The sequence below is a fragment of the Chlamydotis macqueenii genome, chromosome 2 (genome assembly GCF_036417535.1).
Source record: "Chlamydotis macqueenii isolate bChlMac1 chromosome 2, bChlMac1.mat, whole genome shotgun sequence".
Lineage (NCBI taxonomy): Eukaryota > Metazoa > Chordata > Aves > Otidiformes > Otididae > Chlamydotis > Chlamydotis macqueenii.
In genome coordinates, this window is record NC_141557.1 from 127,589,308 (window position 1) to 127,615,446 (window position 26,139).

At 36.9% G+C, this 26,139-nt stretch overlaps 1 protein-coding gene across 1 annotated transcript in view; it reads left to right on the plus strand.

Annotated features, from left to right (window-relative positions):
- Window positions 1–26,139, plus strand: part of PREX2 (phosphatidylinositol-3,4,5-trisphosphate dependent Rac exchange factor 2) — a 182,900-nt gene that overhangs the window by 98,491 nt on the left and 58,270 nt on the right. The window contains exons 21-29 of the mRNA XM_086740922.1: window positions 314–450; window positions 4,516–4,633; window positions 5,544–5,728; window positions 8,507–8,668; window positions 12,512–12,734; window positions 13,085–13,292; window positions 20,199–20,378; window positions 23,788–23,882; window positions 25,809–25,891. Coding sequence (XP_086597048.1) covers window positions 314–450; window positions 4,516–4,633; window positions 5,544–5,728; window positions 8,507–8,668; window positions 12,512–12,734; window positions 13,085–13,292; window positions 20,199–20,378; window positions 23,788–23,882; window positions 25,809–25,891 — 1,391 coding nt within the window. The remainder of the gene's footprint in view (window positions 1–313; window positions 451–4,515; window positions 4,634–5,543; window positions 5,729–8,506; window positions 8,669–12,511; window positions 12,735–13,084; window positions 13,293–20,198; window positions 20,379–23,787; window positions 23,883–25,808; window positions 25,892–26,139) is intronic.

Genomic DNA, 26,139 nt, shown 5'->3' on the forward strand with positions numbered 1-26,139 from the left:
CTTTTTATCCTTGTAAAATCCTTTTCTTTAAGACAAGTTTTCCACATTTTCATATTACTAACCAACATTTGTTTTATAAAACAACCATTATAAAACAACCTTTAGTCTGGTCTGTTTTTATGGAATCATCTGCTGGGAAACTCCATTTTCTTGGAGTCCAGCTGACTGCAGAAGCAACCTGTAGTCAGGGGAGAACGATATGTAAGAATTGGTGAGAGCAGATTGTGATTAAAAAATGGAGCTTATGAACTGTAAGCTTTAAAGGAGATGTTTAAGAGAGATGTCTGTTAACTATATGGATTTTTTAAAATAGGAACTGTGGCAGCTGCGGCAGGTCTGCACCCTGGCCAATGCATAATCAAAGTGAATGGAATTAATGTCAGCAAAGAGACTCATGCCAGTGTTATTGCTCATGTCACGGCATGCAGGAAGTATAGGCGGCCAATGCAGGTATGTCTCACTTGGTACCCTTGCAGATTTTCTTATAAATATTTTTTTTTTTTTTTTTGGTCAAAGTAAACAATGTGGTGTGTATCTCTGTCAACGTATCTGTTGTGTTTGAATGGGATGAGAGGAAAGGAGTGATGAATAAAAGTGAAGGGAAGCCAGATGAATTATAAAAGCTGAAGATTGCTCAATGAATTGCTGATGTTCAAGGTTTATTTAATTTTTGCATTCAAATAAATCTAAGCTTATAACTATTTTTTCATATGGTATTTTTAAGGGATTATTTCAAGTGTTTCTGCAGTTTTATGCATTACGAGGAATATTCTCATCACGATGGAGAGGGATTTACACAGCTCACTGCCTGCTCAGCAGCATGAGAATGCAATGCCAAAAGCTGATCTTCTTCCAGAATTCTGCAACACTTCAGGGTGTAGAGAGCAGAGTGCACATATTCCATCTATAAAAATCTCTGTGTTCCCATTGCATTCCAATCTTGGGAATAAACACACATTCAAGTACTTAAAATTTCCCCTTTTTTTTTAGTATAAGCTTGCAATTTTTGTTATTATTTCACGTTAATTTAGGAGAAAATTCAGGCTTCCAAGACACAAATTTAAGGAAGAAAACAAAAACCAGCTGGATTCTGTAATGTAATTTTTCCAAGTCCCTGCAATTTTTTTTTTTGTAAACTGTCAACCAATATCACTAATTAACTTCACAAACTCTTCCAGTGCATGTTAGTTGAGAAGAAAATCCAATTAAAATGAAGAGTGAAATCCTTCTCCCTCACCTACTGCATAGATATGAGATAAGAATTGTAAGTAAGAGTTAGTTGGAACTGTGTCATACAAATGCAGTCTTCATGAAAATATTTGTGTGGATGTTTGTATTTAAGCTCTGATATAGAATTGAAGTTGTTACATACAGGTTCTGGCTATGATAGAGTGAATTTTCATCTGAGCTGGGAGAGGAACTGGAGTTGGTTGGCCTGTGGCTGGAGGACACAGCTGGGATAGGTTACTAATCAGCCATCAGCGGGGGTAGTTTACCCAAATTGGCCCAAGGGCTCTTCCACACCATGTGACTCATGCCTAGTATAAAAAAAGGGGGACATTGCAGAAGGGAGGCTCTTGATACTTGGGAGGGAGCTGGGTGTTGGAATCTATGCGGAGCTATTGGACTGGCAATTGTGTGCTTCAGTATTTGCTGTTACTGGTTTTGTTTGTTTTCTATCTCTGTTTTATTTTCTTCTGTTGTCCTCTTAGGCTGTTTTTATGTCAACTCACCAGTTTTGCTTTCTATTCTTTCCCAGTTCTCTTCCCCATCTCACTGTAAGGGGTGGTGAGGGCAGAGTGAGTGAGAGACAGTGTGGTGTTTTAGCTGTTGAGTGGGGCTAAACCACAAAAGCATATGAAGTTCAAGCTCACCTATTCTTTAAAGGAAGATGTGCTCTAGTAAAGAAAGGGTGCTTTTTACACTAGGGGCAAAACTGACTAGAGTAAAAGATAAACTAAATTCTTTATAGCAAGTGTATAGCCTCTGTGTGTAACTATAGAGTTCCCATAGAGCTAAGTGACATTGAAAGAGGCTTGATTAATGTTGGCTGGCTCAAATGACTTGACATGCGAAATGACTCTGTTTTTTTAATCTACTTGTGTCGTGTGTTGGAGAACATAACCCTTTTTCCTATACAGAGTATTTATTTCAGTCTTAAAAAGTATCTGATCATAATTCAGCAAATCACGGATAACTAAATTCCCAGACTGACAAGAAAAACTTAATTTAGGAGTAGTGCTGTTGAATGCTATGGGAGAACTGTTTAGAGTGAAATAAATGACAGTATTCCCACTGGTATCAAGACAGCTAAAATTTAATTTCTCAGTCAGAAATTTTGGTTTTTAATTATTTGGAAGATGACTATGGATTTCTCCTATTTTGTAAGTACAGTACAGTAGCCTAACACTTAATTAACAGGAATATTGCAGTCTCTCCTGTGGCTGGGAATTGCATGATTGAAAGGGGATCTTTATCTGTTTCCTGTATATTCCACTTCTCAGAGGAGGAGTCTTCCTTGTACGAAGTTTCAAGATTCTTGCAGTGTGAATAACTGCAACTTCTCTTGGACAATATTTATATTCTTTCTGTCTTGTCTGGATTAAGAAAATTGAAAGCAGATTTTACTTCTTGGAATTACAACTTCCTTGCAGTGAAACTAATCATGATGTGACAGATTTATGCGTAGTTTATGCCTCTGTAATGCTTTTGGAAAATATTGCTCGAAATCATATTGCATTATATCTTGTGTTAACTTTTGAAAGTCTTCTGGTTGAAGTAGGTAGTCTTTCTATTAGGCCATATTAAGTTCAAATAATGTAAATCTACTATTAGAGATTGGCATGATAGTCTTAATGATGCCAAGAAAACCTGTAAGGCTCTATAAATAAGCAGCAAGCTTTCAGATGTACTTGCAAAGAAGTGTGGCTTTCAGAAGTGTTTCTGTAGATCAGCTTGTGCAGAACTGTCTTCCAACAATCAACAGAGAGTTCTGAAACTTAGGTTTCCTTATTAAATATATCAGTGCTATTGAGAGAAAAGTAAGGCATGGATGTATCTAGGAAACCTAGAGAGAAATCGTACCTTAATCATAACAAAATTTAGTTATCCATGATAAAGATAGCAGCTGGATATTGTATATTAGCAAAGCATAATCAGATGTACTTGGCATTTTGTGTAAAAAAAAAAAAAAAAAAAAAAAAAATTAACATTCAGCTTGAACTTTTGCTATCCTTGCTTAATTTTGAACTCTTCCACAAACAACTTCTTAAAGTCTGTGAATTCAGATTAGTTATAATAGTGTCATTTATTCTGCTGTAGCTGTTGGAGAGGTAGTGACTGTCAAGCTTCTTTTGATGTGTAAGGGGATGAGAAGAGTAGTCTGGAGATGCCATACTTGCTAGGCCTTTCCCCAAGGATGTGATGGGCGTGTGGCTGAGCAAGTGAGAGGGGAGAACAAGATGTAGAATCAAAGAATAGTTTGGGTTGGAAGGGACCTTTAAAGGTCATCTAGTCCCCTCCAACTCCCATGCAAGGAGCAGGGACATCTCCAGCTATATCAGGTTGCTCAGAGCCCTGTCCAACCTGGCCCTGAATGTTTCCAAGGATGGGGCACCCGCCATCTCTTTGGGCAGCCTGTGCCAGTGTTCCACCACCCTCATTGCATAAAAATTTTTCCTAATGTCTGATCTAAATCTACCTCCCTCTATTTTAAAACCATTACCCCTTGTCCTATCACAGCAGGCCCTCCTGAAGAGTTTCTCTCCATCTTTCCTATAAGCCCCGTGTAGGTACTAGGAGGCCATAATAAGGTCTCCCTGGAGCCTTCTCTTCTCCAGGCTGAACATACGTGTGGCTTCTTCAGAGGTTGTATGACCAAGCCACCATTTTTGTGCTCACGTGTCACTCAGTCACATAAGATGCTGGACTTCTGGGGCCTGTGATTATGTTCTTTTTTGGCAGTTCTTCTAATATGAGGGGAAAATAAAGAACATCTAGGAAAGTAACTGTTCTAAAGGCCAATAGAAGTAATGAAGGCTGTAGTATATATTCTTCTTGCTAGTGGACATGCTCTATCTTTGGTTGGCATTCCATAATACTTGTCAGCAGATTTAGCAAGGCAAAAATCAGTTCTCTTTATTTTTTTTCATGGTATCTTGTCTCAAATATTTTTCAGTCTGCTGTTTGATTTGAAATGTCTAAAATTATTTTTGGAAGAGACATGAAACTGATGGATGTCAAGCTGTCACAGATTTCATACTGTCTCATGACAGTATACTCTGAAATAAAAAATAAGTTGACAAAATGCTTCAGATTGTTTTAGACAAAGCCAAAATTCTCTATAATTTTCAAAATATTATTTTTAACTTGGAACTCAGAAGGCAATAAAGCTGATAATAACTCGGGAATTAAAGCCACTATTTCTTTTTTGAGAGCAGTGAAATGAGTTGCTATCAATTGCACTTGCAAAGCTTTTCCTAGGTTTCTTTTTTTTGTTGTTTTTTTTTTTTTTAGCAAGATTCTATACAGTGGGTTTACAACAGCATTGAAAGTGCACAGGAAGATCTTCAGAAAACAAACACCAAACCATCTGGAGATGATGGAGGAGATGCCTTTGACTGCAAAGTGGAAGGTATGTGATGCTAGTTTTGATTTTGTTGTTGCTGAGAATGTTGGTGTAGTAGCAAGGATAATATAGACAGTGGTTTTGTTTTCAGAGGGGAAATTGCAAGCAGGCTGTAAGATGCAGTTTACATGAAGATTTGCTTTCTTATGTATTCTAAAGATGTAAGTTTAACATGCTGTTCTCTGGAAATTATTATATTTCCCATTTCAAGAAAAAGCTGCTGTGAACACTTTTAGGGAAAATCTGTTCCATTGTCATTTGTAGGATACATAATCCTAGGAATACCTGATTTATTTTCACCACTAGTCATAATTTAAGGCTAAATTAGATGCATTAGTCACTACTGTGTGAGAAATAACAAATCAGCTCTCCTTCGGATTACTTTCAGGCAATTAACATTTAGATAAAGCTGCATTCATATGCATCATGGTAATTAAAGAGGCAGTTAACATGTAAACTGTATTTATGTTTTCTGGTTAAATGATGATATTGTGGTTTCATTTCTGACACTTTTAATGAAAATTTTCTTCTAGTTTGTTTAGAAATTCTCAGTTTTTCAGCTTTTTTTTGGTTGCTTTTTTATGTCTCTCTGGATTATAAAAGAAATTGAATTGGTCCCCTTCAGAAAAATAACTGTAATGGGAAACTACTGTGACTTGTCTGTTCGTGTCTCTTTAACAATTTAGTATTTTAGCATGTGTAAACCTACTGGTGTTCTGATCTTTAAATCCTTCAGCTGGTAGGTGGTGTGGTTTTGTTTTTTTTGTTTGGTTGGGTTTTTTTTGGTTTTTTTTTGACCATTTTTAAATAGAGTGATCAGAGCATAGCTGTTTCTAGAATGTTTGCTTATGTCCTTTTTAGTTTGTTTGATGGCCAGCCCTCCTCAACTGATTTTGTGTTATTTTCTTTATTCTAGAGGTAATTGACAAATTTAACACTATGGCAATAATTGATGGGAAGAAAGATCATGTGAGTCTGACTGTTGACAATGTTCATCTGGAGTATGGAGTGGTTTATGAGTATGACAGCACAGCTGGAATAAAGTGCCATGTGTTAGAAAAAATGATCGAACCAAAGGGATTTTTCAGCTTGACTGCAAAGGTATGAAACAATTTCCGTATGTGTTATTTCTTACTGTGCTTAATACCAATGGAGCAACATGTGTCTTTTGCTTAGGATTATATGTATTTCATTTAATATCTTACAATTAGTCATCGTTATCCCTCTGACATTTTCGAGGATGATTGTGTAGTCATGAAGCAAACTAAGTTATGGTGGGGTTATAAATTAAGACTCTAAACTGAAAGGATGTTAAAGAACTTCAAAGTCTTCCATTCCTCCTGCTCCTCTCCCTTTTTTCTTAATTATCAAATAGAACTTGAAAGAAAGTAAAAAAAAAAAAAACTCACTGAGGTGTTAAAACTTGGTGAAAGCACACTGTGGTTTCCAAAAGTTATTTAATCTAATCGGTTTCATGTGCAACTTTTAAAACTTGTTTCAGTAAAAGGAGTAGCAGGACATCTGTCTTTTCTGTGTCTGAAAGTAAAATAAAGCTGTGCATATACAGGTGCACACGTTGGCAAAATCACAGTGGAAGGATAAAAGACCCAAGTGCAAGTTGGAACTTCTATTTTGCAAATATTTCCAAATGGTAAAACTGGTGATGGCTATAAATGGGATGATCAAATTTTTTATATGTATCTCGTATTGTCTGCATCAAGTTGACAAATAATGTAGTAATACAGCTCTTTAAGTTTTTTTTTTTTTAATCTTTTCACACACATATGCATGTTAACAAAGTACACTTATTAAAAGTATGAACACCCAAACTTTTAGGGAGTATATTGATAACTGAAAATTTACTTTTCCATCAGAAGTGTAAACTAAGGTACTAATCTTTTACTGAAGTGACTGAGACGTTGGCTTGTGTTTGTTTTTCCTGACTTCACTTTGGAGCAGGTCAGGTTGACAGACATGCAAGTAACTTCTTGCACCAACATCACGAGATTTGCTAGAGCTGGTCCAGTCAATGCTTCAGGTCATTGGCCTGAAAGATGTTCATTTTTGCTATAACTACGAATTCGTAGAAGATGTTTAAGGTATAATTTCCTAACTACTTAAGAAATATTTTTTCCATTGTTGTATATGGAGTAGTTAAGTAAAGAAGTACTTCCAGCACGCTGATTCTGGCCTTAAATAATGTGGTGTCATCACCCATAGTGTTTAGACTGGCTAATTAAATATTTAGAAATTATTAAAATAACCTAAGAAGATGTAATGTGACTGTGTTAGAATAATACAAAGTTTCTATCAAGTGATAGTGGTCTAAATGACTACAAAAAGTCCACCGGTAGAAAAATCAGGTCCCTTAACTCAAAGGCAATAATAAAAATAGTAGTGGCACTTCATCAAATATAACTGCAAACGATTTTGAATAATCTAAGCATAGAGTTCTCTGTGCATTCAGTGGAATCTTATGCTTCTTTCTCTCTTTACTGTGAATTTATTGTTGATCTGCATTTTTAAACATCTCTATTCTGCATCATGTGTAGTAGGGGAATGAAGTAATCCTGGACCACTTCCTGTGTTGTGCAAATCTTGATTATAATGAGGAAGTATCCAATGTTGTACTGCAGAAGTTACTGGTTTTGAATGCACTTAAATTAAAGTACAGCTGCAAAAAAAAAAACCAAACCACTTGAATTATTGAAATTTGTATTATTAAACTTAACATAAAGGAAGATTAAAAGTGTGACCAAAGTGACTGGGGTGTTTTAATACAGTAATTAAACACTGTAGCAGAAGAATTAAAGGCTTTCCTTCATTCATGCTGTTGGGGACCTGAGAAAAAAAAATTTCTCAAGATCTCGTCATTTGTAATCTGTGACTTCTTAAAAACTTCAGATTCTGCACTCCAAAATTCTGTACGTTGTCATTTTTTTTTTTCTAAACTCTTTGGTCAAGCTTATAAATTGTATATTACATCTGTGATGGTGGATAGTATAACGATGAACTGTAGCAGAAGTGAATTACAGACTGCATGCATTTTTTTTTTTTGTCCAGGCTTCTTTGAGTATCCCTAAAATGTGAGCCTTTTCTTATTTAGGTGCCTTAATCTGGATTTTGGGTGCCTTTGTTAGAAAATTATTTTGGGTGTGTTTTTCAAACACGTCTTCAGAGTTGGAAGACACCTATTGCTGGTTGGGTCCAAATTCCGTAACACAGTGAATTTCAATGCCTGGAATGTTAACTCAAACTCCAAAAAAAAGGACTACATACTACCCTTATCTCTTCAACATGCCTTTTTTTTTTTTTTTTTTTTTTGGTTTTCTATCGCCATGATTTGCTGGTGCTATTTCCATCATAGCAAGACTTCAGTCTTTGCTGGGCAGTATAGCTATTATTCTGTTTCCTGTTTATATATGCAGAATGCACGAGAGGATAGCACTCAGTTTTCCTGTATACTTTTTCAATGTGTTAGCATCCCTTATACTGCTAGACCAAAGTTTTGCTACGAGTAATGAATTAATTCATCACTTTTGCATAATATGTGCTCTTCAAGTAAGTACAGTAGTTAATGTATTTCAGAGGATCTGTAGTGGTTGCATTTGTAGGAAATTAGTAGTAATTCCATTATCAGACAATGTCATGAGAAGCCAAATATATACCTACTTATTGTAGGTCTAACTTATGCAGGGGATAGATTTAAAGAAACCTCTTTGCTTCCCAAGTTTCATTAATTGTTGTTATGCAGCAATGTCTGTAATGTTAAAAGGCAACTGATTATTAGGCTTTTCAGCTTTAATTATAAAGGATAAGTAAGGGGTTATCTTAGTTATCTTATTTCATAATGTCCTGCTCTTGTTTTTATTATCTTAGATTCTTGAAGCACTGGCAAAAAGCGATGAACACTTTGTCCAGAATTGCAACAGCCTCCATTCCTTAAACGAAGTGATTCCCACCGAGCTTCAAAGTAAATTCAGTGTCATTTGCAGTGAGAAAATTGAACATATCTACCGAAGAATCTCTAGTTATAAAAAGGTATCACTGGCATGTCTTAAGCTTGGTCATATTTGTCTTTTAAGGCAAAAACAGGGGAATGTGGTACAGTTTGAATAACTCTTCAAAATGTCTATTGCAATGCAAAAATATGGCTAAAAGTTTAGCTATTTTGAGGCGTGAATGCCTAAACTGAGTAATTGCATAAATTGTTTTCAAACCATGCTATTTATATCCCTGTTTTAGATACGGGCTAGATTGTATCCTTTTTTGTTTGCTGTGTTCAGTTGTAGATAAAATCAGCTGCATATTTCCCACAAAAGGCCTAGCATTCTTGTAAATGCCTTAAACCAATACTCTAGTGAATTTGCAGATGTTAACCAAAAAATGAAGCAATAACAGCAGAATTGTTTTTTTTTTTTTTCCTTTTGATGCATCTTAATTTTAAATAGCAAATTATTACCCTTTTATTCCTCTTTTATGCCCTTCAAATCGATGTTACTTTTTCTAGCATGGCTGTTAATAGCAATAGCTCTGTAAATTGTTAGATTAACTTGGGTTAATAAAACATTGTAGCATGGGAAAACGGAGAAGGTGCTGACTTCCATACACTTCAGATCTAAATTAATGAGATGTGAATGAATAAATAACCAGGAGTATGACCTTTAGTTGCTGTCAATGTATTTCTCTATAGTAGTTTAGCTAAGCAGGGCATAAATGTATCAAACATTTGTCAATTTGTTAATGCAAACTTATTTTTTCATCCTGGCTTCTGGTTCCTCTCCCATATAACCTTATTCTTGGGAGTTTGGGCCTAGTTTGAGGTAGACCCAAAATGGCTACGAAGAACTGGCTCTACTCTGTCTTATCTCAATTGGGGATCTGAGTTGGGATGTTTACAAACATCTGTTCTAAGAGTTAATATGCAAAAAAAAAAAAAAGGAAAAAGAGGTTCAATGTAGAAGCTTCACACAGTTCTAATGGTTGCATGGAAAAGAACAGATAATATTTTCTTGTTTTACAAAGGAAAAGGAGGGAAAACTGTAAGGAAAACCTGTAGCTTCAATAGGGATGAAGGCCAAAAAGTGGCTTTGCAACAAGAAATGGAATAAACTGAGGAGCTGAATTACAGAAGGAGACATCAACAGGATTCTGATGCTGCATTTCCAAACATCCTATCTCTCTGTTTGCCTGAATTATAAAACTATGTTTTCAAATTGATTAAAAATCAAAATACCTTTTTTAAAAAAACCAAATTTGTTTACTTTTAACATTAATAATAGTGTATTTAGAGTTTTAGTAATATGCAGGTGGTTTATACTTTTCCTGTAGCCAAAAAAATTGAGCATAATGTACAGTGTCTTTACAGGAGGCCAGACAATAAATGAAATTTTATTATGTTGTACTGGATTTCAAAACAGCCTCAAGGCAGTTTTCATAGTGCTTGTACTGTCTAGAAGCAGATCTTGCTGATACAACCTGCACTTTCAATCTCATCTGCTCAAAAATCAGTAGTTTCATAGTTACAGCATTTGATGACAATTAGTAATGCAATGAATTTCAGGAATAGATATGTCATTTTCTTGGCAAGGTAAAGGTAACCATAGTTACAGGAAACTTTGAGAGCGCCTGAGCCCGGCTTGGCTCCTGGTTTCACTGTGAAAGTTCTAATTCTATAAATAGAAACCCTGTAGATTTCTGCAGTTCCTACTATTATGATTATCAGAACATTTTGCTCATAATAGACCTCGAGTCCAGTGCCATAAATCCCAGATGTTTCTCAACACATATATGAAAAGAATTTTGGGCCTGACTTATGACCCGATTAAATTGTAGCCAGGCATTTAGTCTCTCTGGAGCAGGATGTGTGGGAGATTGAGATGTGAAGTATGTACTGCTTGCAGGAACATTTTCATCATTGAATGTCCTCAGTGCCCTTCTTAACTATTTGTACATTCTTTAGCTTTCAAACAATTCCATAATTGGATTTCTTGTAACCTTTCAGATCTTGTTCTGATATAAAGATTTAAATGTAATTAATCAGTCAAATGTTCATCAGACTGAAGTAATGTGACACCAAAATAAACAGAAATTTAAATCCCAGCACAAAAATGCTGGTTTTACTCAGAAGTGGTGTACTTTTGTTCAGCTGAAGTGTTAGTCAAAACTTGACTGAATGGATTTGTACTGACATTTGTCAGGGAAGGAACTTTGCAAGTTAACTTTGAAAAATATTCTTATGCATGAGCTATGCTCCATAGCTGAGGAAGATCTGTGCAATATTTTGACTGGAGAGATACTGTGGTTAAAATACTAGGGACTTGTAACTGATTATATCTTTTTCAGAAAAAAAATCTCCCCTAACAACAAACAGCGTGTAAAACATTCATCTTGACGAAAATGTTACTTGTGACTGACAAGTCTCTTTTCCAGTGGGAGAGCATGATCTTGTGACTTTTATGATTCTGAAGTAGATGTATTTTCTAAGTGTCCAAATTTAGTACAGTTCAGTCTTAGCCATTTTGGGTTGACGTCATCTAATCTTAAAAAAAAAAAAACCCCAACTCTAAGCTTGTACAAGAGTGTGCACAAAATTTCAAGTGTTGTAGTGCAGATGTGTCTTAGCACTGTATTAGAATTAGACCATAAAACTATGGGGGGAAAAAAAAGTTGATTATTGCTGAGCTGATATATGGAGGGAGAAGAGGTGATGGACTAGCAAACTCTAAAATATGGTGTTTGCAATTTTTATGCTCTAGTGTCTATAACCTTTACAGAATAATTCAAAATCACAGAATGGTTGAGGTGGAAAGGACCTGTGTAGGTCTTGTCCACCCCCCCTGCTCAAGCAGGGCCACCTAGAGATGGTTGCCCAGGCCTATTTCCAGACAGCTTTTGAGCATCTCCAAGTGGGGAGATCCCAACAGCCTCTCTGGGCAACCTTTGCCAGTGCTCAGTCACCCTCACAGTGAAGAAGTGTTTCCTGATGTTCAGAGGAAACCCTCCTGTGTTTTGGTTTGTGCTCTTTCCCTCTTGTCTTGGCACTGGGCACCACTGAAAAGAGCCTGGCTTTGTCCTTTTTGTACCCACCATTCAGGTATTTGACTACCTTGATGAGATCGCCCTGAGTTTTCTCCAGCTGAACAGTCCCAGCTCTCTCAGCCTTTCCTCATAGGAGAGATGCTCCAGTCCCTTAATCATCTTAATGGCCCTTAACTGGGCTTTCTCTGGTGTGCCCATGTCTCTCTGTTTCTAGAAAGCCCAGAACTGGACACAGCACTCCAAGTGTGGCCTCACCAGTGCTGAGTAGAGGGGCAGCATCCCTTCACTCCACCTGCTGGCAATGCCTGTCCTAATTTAGCCCAGGAAACCATTAGGGGCGACTTAATCTTCCCTGAGTATGAAATTCATAATTCATAGCTTCCAAGTCTGTCTTTTTTGTAACTTCAGGCAAAAAATTCAGAAATATTTGCGACACTTACTTGAAAACATCTATGTCAGCAGACATCTATAAATGTCATGTGCAGTACAGCAGTGGATCATAGAGCATTTCCAGACTTTCTCCCCATGAAGACACTTAATATTTTGTTAAGATGCAAGGAAAATAAATTATATCTCCTTGTTACAAGGCTGTTCGCATTCGTGAATATAACTTACTTCAAAAACCAGCCCATCAAAAATATAAAATGAAAAATAGTGGTTTGTTTTTTTTTTTTTTCCCTTTGTAGAGAAAGATGGAGATTATGAAGTCAAGGCATCTGAAGTCAAGGATGCCAGAAATACTTCAAACTTTTGTTTTCTAGTCAGGTACACAAGTTTTGTCAGCCAAGTGCTGACACATCAAGAGCCATTAATCAAAATTTTTTTTTTCTTTCTCACTTCCAGTTTTCAAGAGTATTAAAAAACAGAGCTTGGCCTACCTTCAAACAAGCTAAGTCAAAGATTTCACCACTTCACAGCAGTGATTTCTGTCCAACCAATTGCCATATCAATGTGATGGAAGTGTCTTACCCTAAAACCTCAACTTCCCTTGGTAGTGCCTTTGGTGTACAGTTAGACAGCAGAAAACATTCTTCCCATGAAAAGGAAAATAAAAATACTGATCAAGGTAAGACAGTTGAGCTTGAAAGAACTACTTCCAGTGCTTTTGATATAGAATCTTAAAAGGTAGCTGGTTTAGGTTTATGTCCCAGATATTAAAATTAAGGACAAGCCTTTATTAAATCCTCCTATTTTTGATACTTAGGTTTATTTTAAAGCATAATAAAGGCTAGTCATAATTTCACAATAACTTTTTCTTTAAATAGCTTGACTTTGGTATGCAAAATAAAAAGTAAAATTAAATAATTACATTAAGTTTTAAGTAGGAAAATATTTCAATGTCAGGTAGGTATTTGACTAAGTTCAAAATGAATGTTGAAAAAAGATAATGCTGTAATCTATTTGGATTATTCCCAGGTAAACTGAATCCCATGATCTATGTCCAACATACCATTACTACTATGGCTGCACCTTCAGGACAGTCTCTTAGCCAGCAAGAGGGCCATGGTCTGAGGTACCTCTTAAAAGAAGAAGATTTAGAAACACAAGATGTCTATCAAAAATTGCTGTTCAAATTACAGGCTGCACTGAAAGAGGTGGAAACATGTGTCTGTCAAATAGACGAGTAAGTAAATGTTACCATCTGGACTTGCCTTTAGTTCTTCGATACCGATAAATCTGGGTATTCTTTTTGTGTAGCGTAGGATCAATGTTGACTTCAGATGTAATTGAAATAAGGCAAAGAATTTAAGTGTAAGTAATATATATTTTTTTCCCAGTTTCCCTTTCTCCCCCCCCCCACTTTAGTTTGTAGCTTTTCTCTAGAATGCGTAAATGCTAATTATTTTGAGGTGAGAGAAATGAGGCCCACATGTCATCTAGAATTTCACTAGGAATGGAAACAAAGTGCAGAGATATAAAAATAGCTTTTACTGAATTCTTCAGATATTGCTGAATAGTCCCCAAGATTAATTTGTAGCTAAAGCATTTTTCACTCGTAGGAAGATTGCTCAATTTTTAGATATTTTTCAAAAAAAAAAAAAGGGCCTTAATGGAGAACTACAGATCTAGGAAAAGCCACTCTTGAGTGATTAGGACACTTAAATTGAATGTGGGAGACCCAGAGTCCCATCACAGTTTGTCCGAGTTTGGGACAAGGATTTAAAACTTTCTTTTTAATTTGTGAGGTCAGTGAGTTGACTGCTAGACTATTTGCTGTCTTGGGATGAGGATGAAGAAGGATGATAGATCTTTCAGTTTTGAATAATCCTGTATGTAATTAAAATGTCAGAAATTATTAATTTTGAAAATATGAATAACATCTTCTTTTTTTCAGTTTAAAGACAGTCTTTTATGATCCCCAGTTTGGAAAAGTGGTGTATCATTGCTTCTCCTGTTATTTTGAAGACTGTACAATGATTTGTCCTTTCATAGTTATTTCAGAGTGGGAATTTTTTTTGGTACTGTTATAATAGTAATGTAATGCGGTAGTTACACAGTAATGAGTAATTGTGATGTATTACATACTGCAATAGGAATTAAATTAAGAGTGACCTCTTTTTTTTTTAAAGGAAACAATGTTTTCTGTGCCTTTATGTAGTTCTCCTAATTATCATGCTGAAGATGAAGTCATTAAATTAAATTTAAGATCATTTCAGTGGTTGGGTGCGCTTAAGAATGACTGTCTGTAAAGCCTGTGTTGTCACTCTTCCTCAAGGAAGTCAGAAAATTATATATGGAAGTTCAGTCAATATTTTGGGAAGTTCCAGTTACCAGTCTGCCACACCTTTCCTTTCCACTCCCTTGAGCCTGTGTTGCAAAATCACAGGAACTTCTGCGCCTTTCTTTCATACACGTGTATATAAACACACAGACATCTATTGTGTGTGTGGGTATATACGCATATGCATATACATGTATTCATTTTGAGAGTCACACAGTTGTACCAGTAAACGCAAGGGTTCACTTTTTTTCCTTTCATAAATTTCCTGTACACTGACCTTGTAGCAGGCTTTGTATAAGGTGTGCAGATCTATTTAGCAAATTTTACCTTTTGCTGTTTTTAAGACTGAGACTTTTCATGCTTTATTCCTGACAGACTTTGAGTGGACTGCCAGTGTGTAATGACTGTGGAGAAAAGTGGTTCTCTACAGGAAACAGAATAGCCAAGGAACCTACTTCAAAGTACTGAACAGGGAAGAGGGAAGCTGGGACAGTCAGGGTGTGAGCAGTTCAGCAGTACATGGTGTATGTTATTAGAACATAGTTACAGCTACTAATTAAGTCTTGAGAAAAAATAGAGGACCACTAAGAAACAAAAGACAGAGTAACAAGATAGGATAATCAAACAGTTGTGCTTTAATTAGAAATATTCATACTTCAGTGGCTAGGAGGAAATGCTCAAACATACTGATCCTTGAACGTTATGAAGACTGTAGAACTTCTGTTTTCTATTACAACATAGCAACAATAAAATGGATGTCTTTATTTACTGAATTGTTTGTTATTATAGGCAATCTCCATTTAATTTTCTCAGGATAGAAAAATAGGAAGACGGTATCACAATTCTAAATTTATATGAGTGATAGAAAAATTGGGCTACTAAATGACTCTTTGGTACCCTTTATAACAGTACTGTTGAAAAACATGTTGCTACATATCTGCCCTCTATGTTGAGGCCAGTAATGGCCTCTTTCTCAAGTCCTAAAATCTTGGGGCAGTGATATCTGTCCAACCTCTGCTATCTGTTAATGAATGAAAGTGAACTGAAAAACGAGTGTTTCACCTGAAGAGCAGGTCTGTGGGAGCTTGTGGATTATGGGAAGGGAGTGTCTAAGAGAAAGTTGTGTACTCATAGCATTATCTTCATAATAACTTTTTGTCATGGCTCATTGATGAGATTGGGTTGCAAGGAATACAGTACTTATGGAGAGAGAGATACACACAAAAAACACGTATATCCCCTTTCCATAGCCTGTCAAAGTTCCACTGACTCCTCGTTCAAATAGTTGCATAGTATTTCAGTATTTCTTTAGTACCATTGCCAGATACCCACCATTGATGCTAGCTGTTACACAGAAATAAGTCCTTCTTCAACTTATTTTCTATATGGTGACTCTACTATGTTCTTGGTTCACATGCACTCAATGTGCTCCCGCTATCTCAGCTGGTTTTTTGGAAAGATATCTGTTGAACGTATACAAGAGACTTGAACATTTTCTGAGCTTCCTTGAGTGAGGAAGAGGCAAAGCAGCTCACAGGTTACATAGGCTTTTTGTTACTGCCTGTGGCTATACATTTTTAATGCTTTGACTGACCATAGCAGGTTTTGTTTGTTTCTGACATACTTTTAGGATTGTGTTGATTTGAGTTAATAGGATTATTTCTACATGCAAGGACTTTTTTTTTGGTAGAGATTTAAATTTCTCTGCTTAATGGAAATTTTTTTTTCATAGTTAGAGACTTTCTGCTCATTCACATATTTCTCCTATGAGAGATAGAGGTCTTAAGACAATTTTGTTTGGGATAGACACATCTCCAAAGAAAATATAACGTGCATATGCTGTGTTTAAGAAGAAGAAGAAGAAGAAAAAAAACACTTAAGGCCTATTTAAGCATGATTATTGGGGGATTTTTGCGTCAGGTTTGGGTTTGTGTGTTTTAGACTCCCTGAACTGGGTTTGTAAGAGAACTACAGTGACCTCAGGAACTACCAGCTCCAGAACTCTGTTAACCAAAGTTCATGGTAGTTCAGCAGAAAAAAATTCCTTAGAAAAAGAGCCTGCCTGCTGAGAGAAAGTGAAAAGCTCCCGTAGGAAAAGCTCCAGCTATCTTCATCAGTCTTTTACTGCGATCTTGGCAGCAATGACTAAACAGTCACATAAAAGAAGAGGATATAACAGTCTGTCTATGTCTTGACAAATAATTACTCAGGGGAAGATATTTTTGGGAGCTGAAATTGCAGTTCATTATGCTTCTTTCTTACTCTTTGATTGTTTCCTTGCAACAACAAAGTCCACAAGAAGTTACCAGAATGGATCTACCCAAAGTTCATTTTTGTTTTCCTAGAAGTGAGTGATAATGGGAACACCATAAAAAGCAAAAGTATAGATTAATCCTTGTCCATATCTCATGTGATATTCAAGCATGCAGTGCTACAAGGTCGTTTTGGAATGGACCTTTTGTTTTAAGAGAGTTGTTAGAATGATCTGCCATAAATTTGTCTGATCCCTTTTTGAACCTCTTTTGCATTTTTGAATTCAGAAAACGTTTTACAAGTATGAAGAACTGATTTTTCTAAGGTCTACATTTTCATAACACATTTATCTTAAGACATCTTCAAGAACATGCATACTCTAGCAGGTAGACTGAAGCTGAACACTTAGAATCATAGAATCATAGAATGGTTAGGGTTGGAAGGGACCTTCAGAGGTCATCTAGTCCAACCCCCCTGCAAGGAGCAGGGACATCCCCAACTAGATCAGGTTGCTCAGAGCCTCATCCAGCCTGGCCTTGAACGTTTCCAGGGATGGGGCTTCCACCACCTCTCTGGGCAACCTGTTCCAGTGTTCTATAACCCGCATAGTAAAAATTTTTTTCCTAATTTCCAATCTAAATCTAGCCCCCTCTATTTTAAAACCATTACCCCTTGTCCTATTGCAACAGGCCCTACTAAACAGCCTCTCCTCATCTTTCTTGTAGGCCCCCTTGAGGTACTGGAAGACCACTATAAGGTCTCCCCGGAGCCTCCTCTTCTCCAGGCTGAACAGCCCCAACTCTCTCAGCCTGTCCTCATAAGAGAGGTGCTTCAGCCCTTTTATCATCTTTGTGGCCCTCCTCTGGACCTTCTCCAACTGGTCCATGTGCTTCTTGTGTTGGGGGCTCCAGAACTGGACACAGTACTCCAGGTGGGGTCTCACCAGGGCAGGGTAGAGGGGAAGAATCACCTCCCTTGACCTGCTGGCCACGCTTCTTTTGATGCAGCCCAGGATGCGGTTGGCCTTCTGGGCCGCAAGGGCGCATTGCCTGCTCATGTTAAGCTTCTCATCCACCAGCACTCCCAAGTCCTTCTCCTCAGGGCTGCTCTCAATCCATTCCCTGCCCAGCCTGTATTTGTGCCTGGGATTGCCATGACCCAGGTGCAGGACCTTGCACTTGGCCTGGTTGAACTTCATGAGGTTGGCATGGGCCCACCTCTCCAGCCTGTCAAGGTCCTTCTGGATGGCATCCCTCCCTTCCAGCATGTCAACTGCACCACACAGCTTGCTGTCATCAGCGAACTTGCTGAGGGTGTACTCTATCCCACTGTCCATGTCGCCGACAAAGATGTTGAACAGGGCCAGGCCCAGCACGGGGGATGCCACTCGTGACCGGTCTCCATATGGACATTGAGCCGTTGACCACCACTCTCTGAGTTCGGCCATCCAGCCAACTCCTTATCCACCAAGTGGTCCGTCCATCAAACCCATGCCTCTCTAGTTTAGAGAGAAGGATGTCATGTGGGACAGTGTCAAAAGCTTTGCACAAGTCCAGGTAGATGATATCCATTGCTCATCCCTTGTCCACCGATGCTGTCACTCCATCATAGAAGGCCACCAAATTGGTCAGGCACGACCTGCCCTTGGTGAAGCCATGTTGGCTGTCACCAACCACCTCCTTGCTCTCCATGTGCCTTAGCATGGGTTCCAGGAGAATCTGCTCCATGACCTTGCCAGGCACAGAGGTGAGGCTGACCGGCCTGTAGTTGCCTGGGTCCTCCTTGTTCCCCTTTTTAAAAATTGGGGTTATGTTCACTCTCTTCTTTTCCTATGTGTAGGACAAATATCTATCTCTTGTTAGCTCTTAGCCAGAGAAAGTTATGCAGAAATTATGAAAGGTTTTGCTAAAAACCTTTACTTATCATCCTTGTTTCCCTAAAGTCAAACCCTATGTTAACACCTATCAGGTCATGATTTTTATGAGACCAAGCTTGATACACCATTTGAGGTATGTATTCATTGCTGTACAGTCAACAGGCAGCATTATAGGGATAATCTACCCTATTCTGTTTCCAGAGTATATTTTTTAATTTCTTTCTTAAAACTCTGGCCATTCCTGAGAGTCAGGAAGTTATTTGTGTATACTCAAAAATGTTATAGTTGAACATTGCGTCAAACACATTTTCTATGTTTTGTATGCTAAAAGTCATTGCTCTGAGTCTGGAAACTTCAACTGTCAAGAACATCTTAGAATCAGGTTTTCTGGTGGAATATGTTTGTCAAAAAAAGTAGAAAAATTGATAGCTCAGTACTGATGTAACTGTAGCTGAACAAACTTAACTTTGTTAGGATTAAGAATTAATTACTTCAACTGGCAGAGCCCCACAAAATTAAGATGGAGCTCTAAACTGCTTAAAATCAGATTTCCACCCTTGCATAATGTAACAATGCTAATATGTGGGGCGAGAATTAAGAGTAAAGGAAGGAATGCTGAATGCTACCCTTTAATAACAATTAGGGCAGCATTTTTGTTCAAAATATATATACATCTGCCATAGTTTCCCTTTAGAAGTAAGAATTAAGGATAACAAAAACATCTAACATATGTTTGAGTCCTGATGTGTATTTGATAGGAAGTTTGCCGGTTGACCATTCTGACAGCTCCTACAATAAAACCTTGCTACTGCGTCAAAGTACTTTACAGGAAAAAAAGCTTAATTCAGTATTTTCTGATTTCCGGTGTCTAGAAGGTAGGTTTTTTTTTTGCCAGAAAAATGCTGCATTTCAAATCCAGATATTAGTTTGAAAACTTCATTCTAATGGAGTGTTTGAGTAATAGGAATTAAAGGACAATTGCACCTTATAGCTGTTCTGATCTTGAAAGTAAATTAGAACATCTCAATATGAGTTAATCACCCAAGAATATTAATCTTTTGCTTCCAGTATTTGTGCATGTTCTAAATGTAGCAGTCTATAGTGTTCTTTCTTCTTGACTGGATGTCATTTTTGCGCTCATCACAGAAACATGTAGATTAATTATCAGTTTTACTAGTGATAGTGGGTTAGACATTTTGAATGTCAGGAAATATGTAAATATGTTAATAAAAATTCTTAAAATGCCTTTGTAGAATGCCTTGTGGTGCAGGCTGGCATGTCTAATGCAGTAGTAGCTGAGAAAATATACTTTTCACAGAGATGTAGGTTCTTTGGATTGTTTTCTTCATTTATGCTGAGAAGTACATGGTTCATATTTAAAAATAGTTACGTTAATGTAAAATTTGACCCCAGTCATTCAAGAACGTGCTGTATTTCTTCCCCAGCCAGAATCATTGCCTTCATACAAGATTGTTTAGTAATGCTAATCTGTTTCATTGCTACTCTTTTTAACACCAGAATATATCACTTTCTTCCCTTGTTTCAAGTAGATATGGACTGAATTAATATGTACCCTTCACATATTACAGAAGAATAGTTGCAGGATGTTGATGAGAAATGTTATCCTGTTGTTAGCTCACTTTTGAAAAACATGATTAATGTTTTTTTTTGTCTCACAGCCTTCTTTCTTCAATAACATACTCACCCAAATCAGAACGTAAAACACCTGAGCCTTTAATACCAGCAGACAGTGATAATGAAAAGGGGGAAAGGAATGGCAAGAAAGTCTGTTTCAGCATGACAGGTGATGAACAAGAAGATTCTGGTCATGATACCATCAGCAACAGGGATTCTTACAGGTAACTTTACTAATATTTTTATTTGTCAACTGAATCAGACCTTTGGGTTTGTAGACTGTCAAGTGGCTATGAAGACTCTCAGTATATAATGATTTTGATGTTTCTAAGAGAGGAATAAATAGCATCAAGATGTGTAAAATGAACTCTTTTATGAGTACAGATTAGTTATTAGGTCTTGATATCCCTAACCTTTATAGGATAACACAGCCAGAACTGTAAAGCTTTACTGTAGATTATCTATCTTATAAGAAACAGAAATAATTTCTGTTTTTATGTTCCCAAACCACAAACCAAATATCTGGCATGGAAAGCAGGATTCGAGAGCCACCACTCTTGCTGATCTAAAGAAAAAAAAAAAATTTAGCTCTCAACATATATTCCTCACCTTCTTCCACTCTAAATATGTACCATCATCTCATCTCTAGAATCCATAATGCATCACATGTACTGTGAATGAAAATACAAAGAATTTTGAAAAGGAAGGAGTAATTTTAGCAAGCATAGGTTTATAAAGATTATCTTCTGTTGCTTAGAGAGAATTAGTTAACTATACGCTATAATATCTACATTAAAATTTTAGCTGCAAGTAAAATAAGGGTTCATTATTTGTTCATTATCATGGTTCATTATTATGCTCAGAAAGTAGAATCTCAGTAGGGTCATCATTTTTCTGCAGAACCCTGTGTTGCTGAGATCTCTTTCATAAGCTAATATTTGATTACTGCAGCATGGTAGATAGGAACTCTTTGTCAGAGTAGAAGCAGAAATATAAATTTGAACACAAATAAATATTGAGATTATTTTCACAGATTAAGTCCATCATGTTCTAACCATGGCGAACACACAAGCAAAGTGCTGTTCGAGCTGAAGTATGTTTAGGGGTTTAAACCAGTTTCTTTATTTTGATTCCAATCAAAATAACTGTTTGGGAATGATAAAATCTAGGGTTCCATATGCAGAATAATAATAAAATCTGTGAGTTTAGAACAATTGTTCAAGTGAAATTGGAATTTTTTCTTTCTTTGCTTAAATAATTACATTAGGCAATACTTAAAATCTCCAGATCCCATAATGCCACTGTGGTTATTATTAGAACTAGTAGGCTAATTTCTCTACTTTCTAATGATCTCATTTTTTTTTTTGTGTAGGGTCTAATTCTCAATCTTGCAATAAAACACTAAAAATGCAGAATATTATAGCTAATTGTTATGGATGGGAGAGATGCACTTCACTCATAAGAGAGAAGCAACAATATACTTTATTGATCTAAAATAGTGATTTAACAAAGTTTGATAGTAAATGGTAAATGCAACAGTGATTTAACAAGATTTGATGGCAAGGTACACTGGATAATTTACTGCTTAGAGGACAGAATCAGACAAAACTGTCAGAAGACCCTTCCATTGAGTCATGAGATTCAGAAAGGACCTCTTTGCTTTCTGAACTCCTTCTTAGAGAGGTATCTAGGTGCAGCTGGATCCAGTACTAATATCAGGCTTGACCAACAGTCTATATCTAAAAGATTATACGTGCATAATCAATCCTTTATGTCACTTAGCTAAGATTTCAAAGTTTAGCATGCTATTAGTTGCTTACCGAGGAGCTGTTGTGGCAAGGAATCTCTCAACCTTGAGGAGTAACCTTGAGAAGCGGGGAGATCCCGACGTGCAGCTTGCTGTCGTGCAGGAGAGCTCAAAGGGCTCTTGGGCTGCTCACTATTTATGGAGTAAGATAATTGACTCATAGTCATATTTGCACACCAACTGTAGATGTTAGTTTCTTCCAAATTTGTCTTGAGTTGGACATTGATCAGCACCGTGGTTAAGGGAGTGCATCACCATTCCTTGGCTATTGTGTTATCTGTCTTCCCCAAATCTACTTTGTGTCAGAGCCACCATTACCATCAGACCAGACACATCTATCACTGATGGTTATCACTATCACTTGAGCAGGGTTATGGGAAAAGTGGCCAGGTTGAGAGTGGGGGTTGGAGCACACCATCACACTAATACATCTAATCTGTTTCTTATTTTCCTGTGTTTTATTTTCTCATGCTTTGAACAATCCAGTTTTAAATAACCTTCATTTTGCCTTTGGAGACTTTAATATGTGAACAGAGTTGATTAGAAAATATTCCTTAATATCCAGCCAGAAATTCTTAATACGCCTTGGGACCATTCACCTTCTGTTAGGAACATGTTGTTAGTAATGTCTTTTCATCTACTTAATGTATATTATTGTAATTATATCATACTTCTTCATTTAAAAGTTTTCCCCGTTCGCTTACCTGGTTGGCTACAGATCCAAAACACATACCTTAGCCAAGAAATATTAGTCAGTATGCAAAAATGAGTAAAAGATCACTTCTGCAAACAAACAAAAAACAAGTAGGGAGCACATAAGTACATATGTAACTGTAGCATTATGTATAACATAGATATGTATATCTTGGTGAATGGGTACACCCAATTCATAAACCCCACTCTACATCATTATATATAAATATCCTTTGGATACACTTCTACATTATCTAATGTTCAGCTGGGTTTTTAAGACTCCCTCTGCTGGATAACCACACAAGCATTTTCTGCAGTGAAACAAAACGATCTTTGTGTGGCTAAATAACTCTGAAGACTTTGAATTCAAATTTATCTTCACAGAATTTTTAATATAAAAGGCTATGTTTTACTCTGCAGAAGTTGGTATGTTCTCCATCTATTTTCTGTACAGAACAATTTATTTTTGAGAGAAAATTTAATCCCCATATCTCCTTATTAGACCAATGTGAGTGACATTTTGTATGCATAGAAGTTTCCACTGAAGTCGTAGATATAAATTTCTGTACATCTCTACCAAAATGAACAGCTGGAAGAGATGGGATCATAAACTATATTTTGGCTGGCGGGGTAAAGTAGTTTGTAATTTGAGTTTTGGTGCTACTCAAATGCATCAGATCTCTTATAAACCTTTTATGGTCTCTAGTTTGCAAGTCATAAACCAGAGTATTTCGGCATTTGTATTAGCTATGGACTAAGAGTACAGAATTTAAGTGTGAAGTTACTAAAACATTTGAGGCTAGAGTTTCAAAAACTGTAACTCGTGTAAGAAAAGTTGGTTGTTTTGCTTTAAAGTGTATATTATCATTCTGCAAGTACTTGTCATGTGCAAGGTGAAGGGAGACAATTGAATCATCTGTTTTGGGAATCTGGTGTTCTGAGTCCTACCAGGATTGCAAATTAAATTATAGCCTAAGTATAGGGATCTTTATGGTTGACAAAGAATTGTACAGACCATCTCCTCATTAAATTTAAAATGGGAAAAGGGAATTTTCATAATGTTAATACAGAGCCTGTGTTAAAGAACATGACTTTATGTCGTTTTTCCTTTTTTTTTTTTTCCCTCTGCCAAGTGATTGCAACAGCAATAGGAACTCCATTGCCTCGTTCACCAGCATTTGTAGCAGTCAGTGCAGTTCTTACTTTCACAGTGATGAAATGGATTCAGGTATGTTTAGAAAAGTCAGCTATGAGTCTGTCATCTGTTCCTTTATTCAGTTTTATTCTGTTAATTTGCCTGGCAGTTTTGTTGGTTTTGTTTTAAAAATTGCATCCTTCTTGGTAATACAAGTGTATCATTTTGCTTCTGCATGCTAGTGCTGCCCTTAGGAGTCCTTTTGTGAAAGAGAGCCAACATTCCAGCATCTCTGTGAATAGACTGAGTTAGTTAGAGCTCTTAGAATCACTGCTTTTAACCACTTTCATGCCTTGACCTTGACAGTGTGTTGCACAGAGTAAGTAGTATTTTATGCGAGTGTGAAATGCTCTCCCAGCCTCTGTCAGCATCCGGACGGTAGAGTATGGCTGTGTATGTTTGTAGGAAGGAATGTGAGACCACATAGAAGCACATTCTTGTTTATGCCATGACAAATGGAATTTAAATAAATGCAGCTGCTAATAGGAATGAGATGGGATTTAGCTGCACGGAGTACAAGGTCATATACTCAGAGACTAATAATAAAAAATATTTGCTCTAAGTTGGGAGTTTATCATTTGGGAATGATTTCAGAAAAGAAAGAACTGGGTATATTAGTTGAGTAAGAGCCACTGATGAGACTTGGCTGTAGGGGAGGCAAATTTTATTGCTCTTTGTACCAGGAGAGGTGTTTGCAGTTGAGACAGCAAAGTATTAATGACATTATGAAAGGTATACGAGATACTTTGTGAATAATACAATCCTAGGCAACTATTTTCCAGAAATGATATGTACTTAGAGCTGAGCAGATACAAAGGAAAGGATGAAGGACCTAATGAACTGTTAATAAAAGAAGAGTCTATATTTTCAACTCTAAGATATAAATGACCTGATACGCACTTGTACAGCATCAAGCTGAAGTACCAACTGAGGTGCCTAAAAGAACACGTCTGTGCTAGCGAAGTGCAGATACGGTGTTCAAGTTGATAAATACTGCTGCTCAGTGAAACTCTCACTCTCTTGATGACTTAATTTTCTCCTAGTTCCAAAGCTAACCTGGTTAACTCCAGATCAGGGCTCTTTCGCACCATGCTCCATCTGTTGCAATTAAAATCCTGTTGAAGGGTTGTAATTACTGGCTGTAAGGACATCTAAAGGAGCTAAAAAAAAATCAAGGAGAGAAAAGTGCTTTTTAAGTGTTTCACTGACAAGAAAAATTAGTCTAGATTGACCATGAATAAATTTGGTTTATAAATTATCAAGTGGCTACTTCTTATCTGTCACTGCAACAGCAAGGAGGAAAGTCAGTTTTAAGCTCAATTTTTCACAGCTTTTGAAAGAGTGCACTTTGCATCACCCATTGTCTGAGACCACGAGTGACTAAGGGCAGTGACTTAGGAGAGTCCTTCTCCTTTGTACTCTCTTAGGAAATTATGTGCTGTGTACTAAAACCTTCATATTGAATTACTACAATCTCAGAATCATTTAATTAGTAAGAACATTAAGATTGTGAATTGTCTGTGGAGTCCCTACAAAAATGTTATGATGAATGGATTTCACTGACTTTGTGGTCTGCTATATTAGGTTCGCACTAAGCCATTTAGTCTGGTGTTTAGGATGTTCTCCAGCATAGAAGAATGATGTGTTCTGGTCACAGAATGATTGAGGTTTGAAGAGACCTCTTGAAATCATCCACTCCAGTCCCCTGATTGAGCAGGATCACCTAGAGCAGGTTGTCCAGGACCATGTCCAGTTGGGTTTTGAATATTGTCCTTTTTCTAAGAGTTATTTCTGTATTATTGAGTGACTACTAAATGCAAAATATATAGGGAGAACAGTTACTATAATTCTGAAGGCCCAAGTGTCAGTCTGTGTGCAAAGCAGATTATCTAAGCTACAGAGATTTTGCAAAATATGCTGAAACTTCTAAACAGTTACTCATTTAAAAATATTTTTCAGGCGATGAGCTTCCCATAAGTGTTCGAATCTCCCATGATAAACAGGACAAGCTCCATAGCTGTTTGGAGCATCTTTTTGGTCAAGTATGAGATTATTTTTCTTGGCTTTGATACTAATATCCATGTTTGCGCTAAGATGTCTTTAGCAAATACTTCTTTTTCTTTTTACTTTTGCTTTCCACTGTTTACTGGGATGGTATGTATTTACTCATTGTCCTTCAGTTTTCTGTAAATAGTTCAAAACTGTGAATTAAACAGGTCCTTAGATTTAGTCTAACATTCCCTAGCTTTTTATTTAACTAGAGCCATTAGGTAAGAAAGAATCCAAAGCT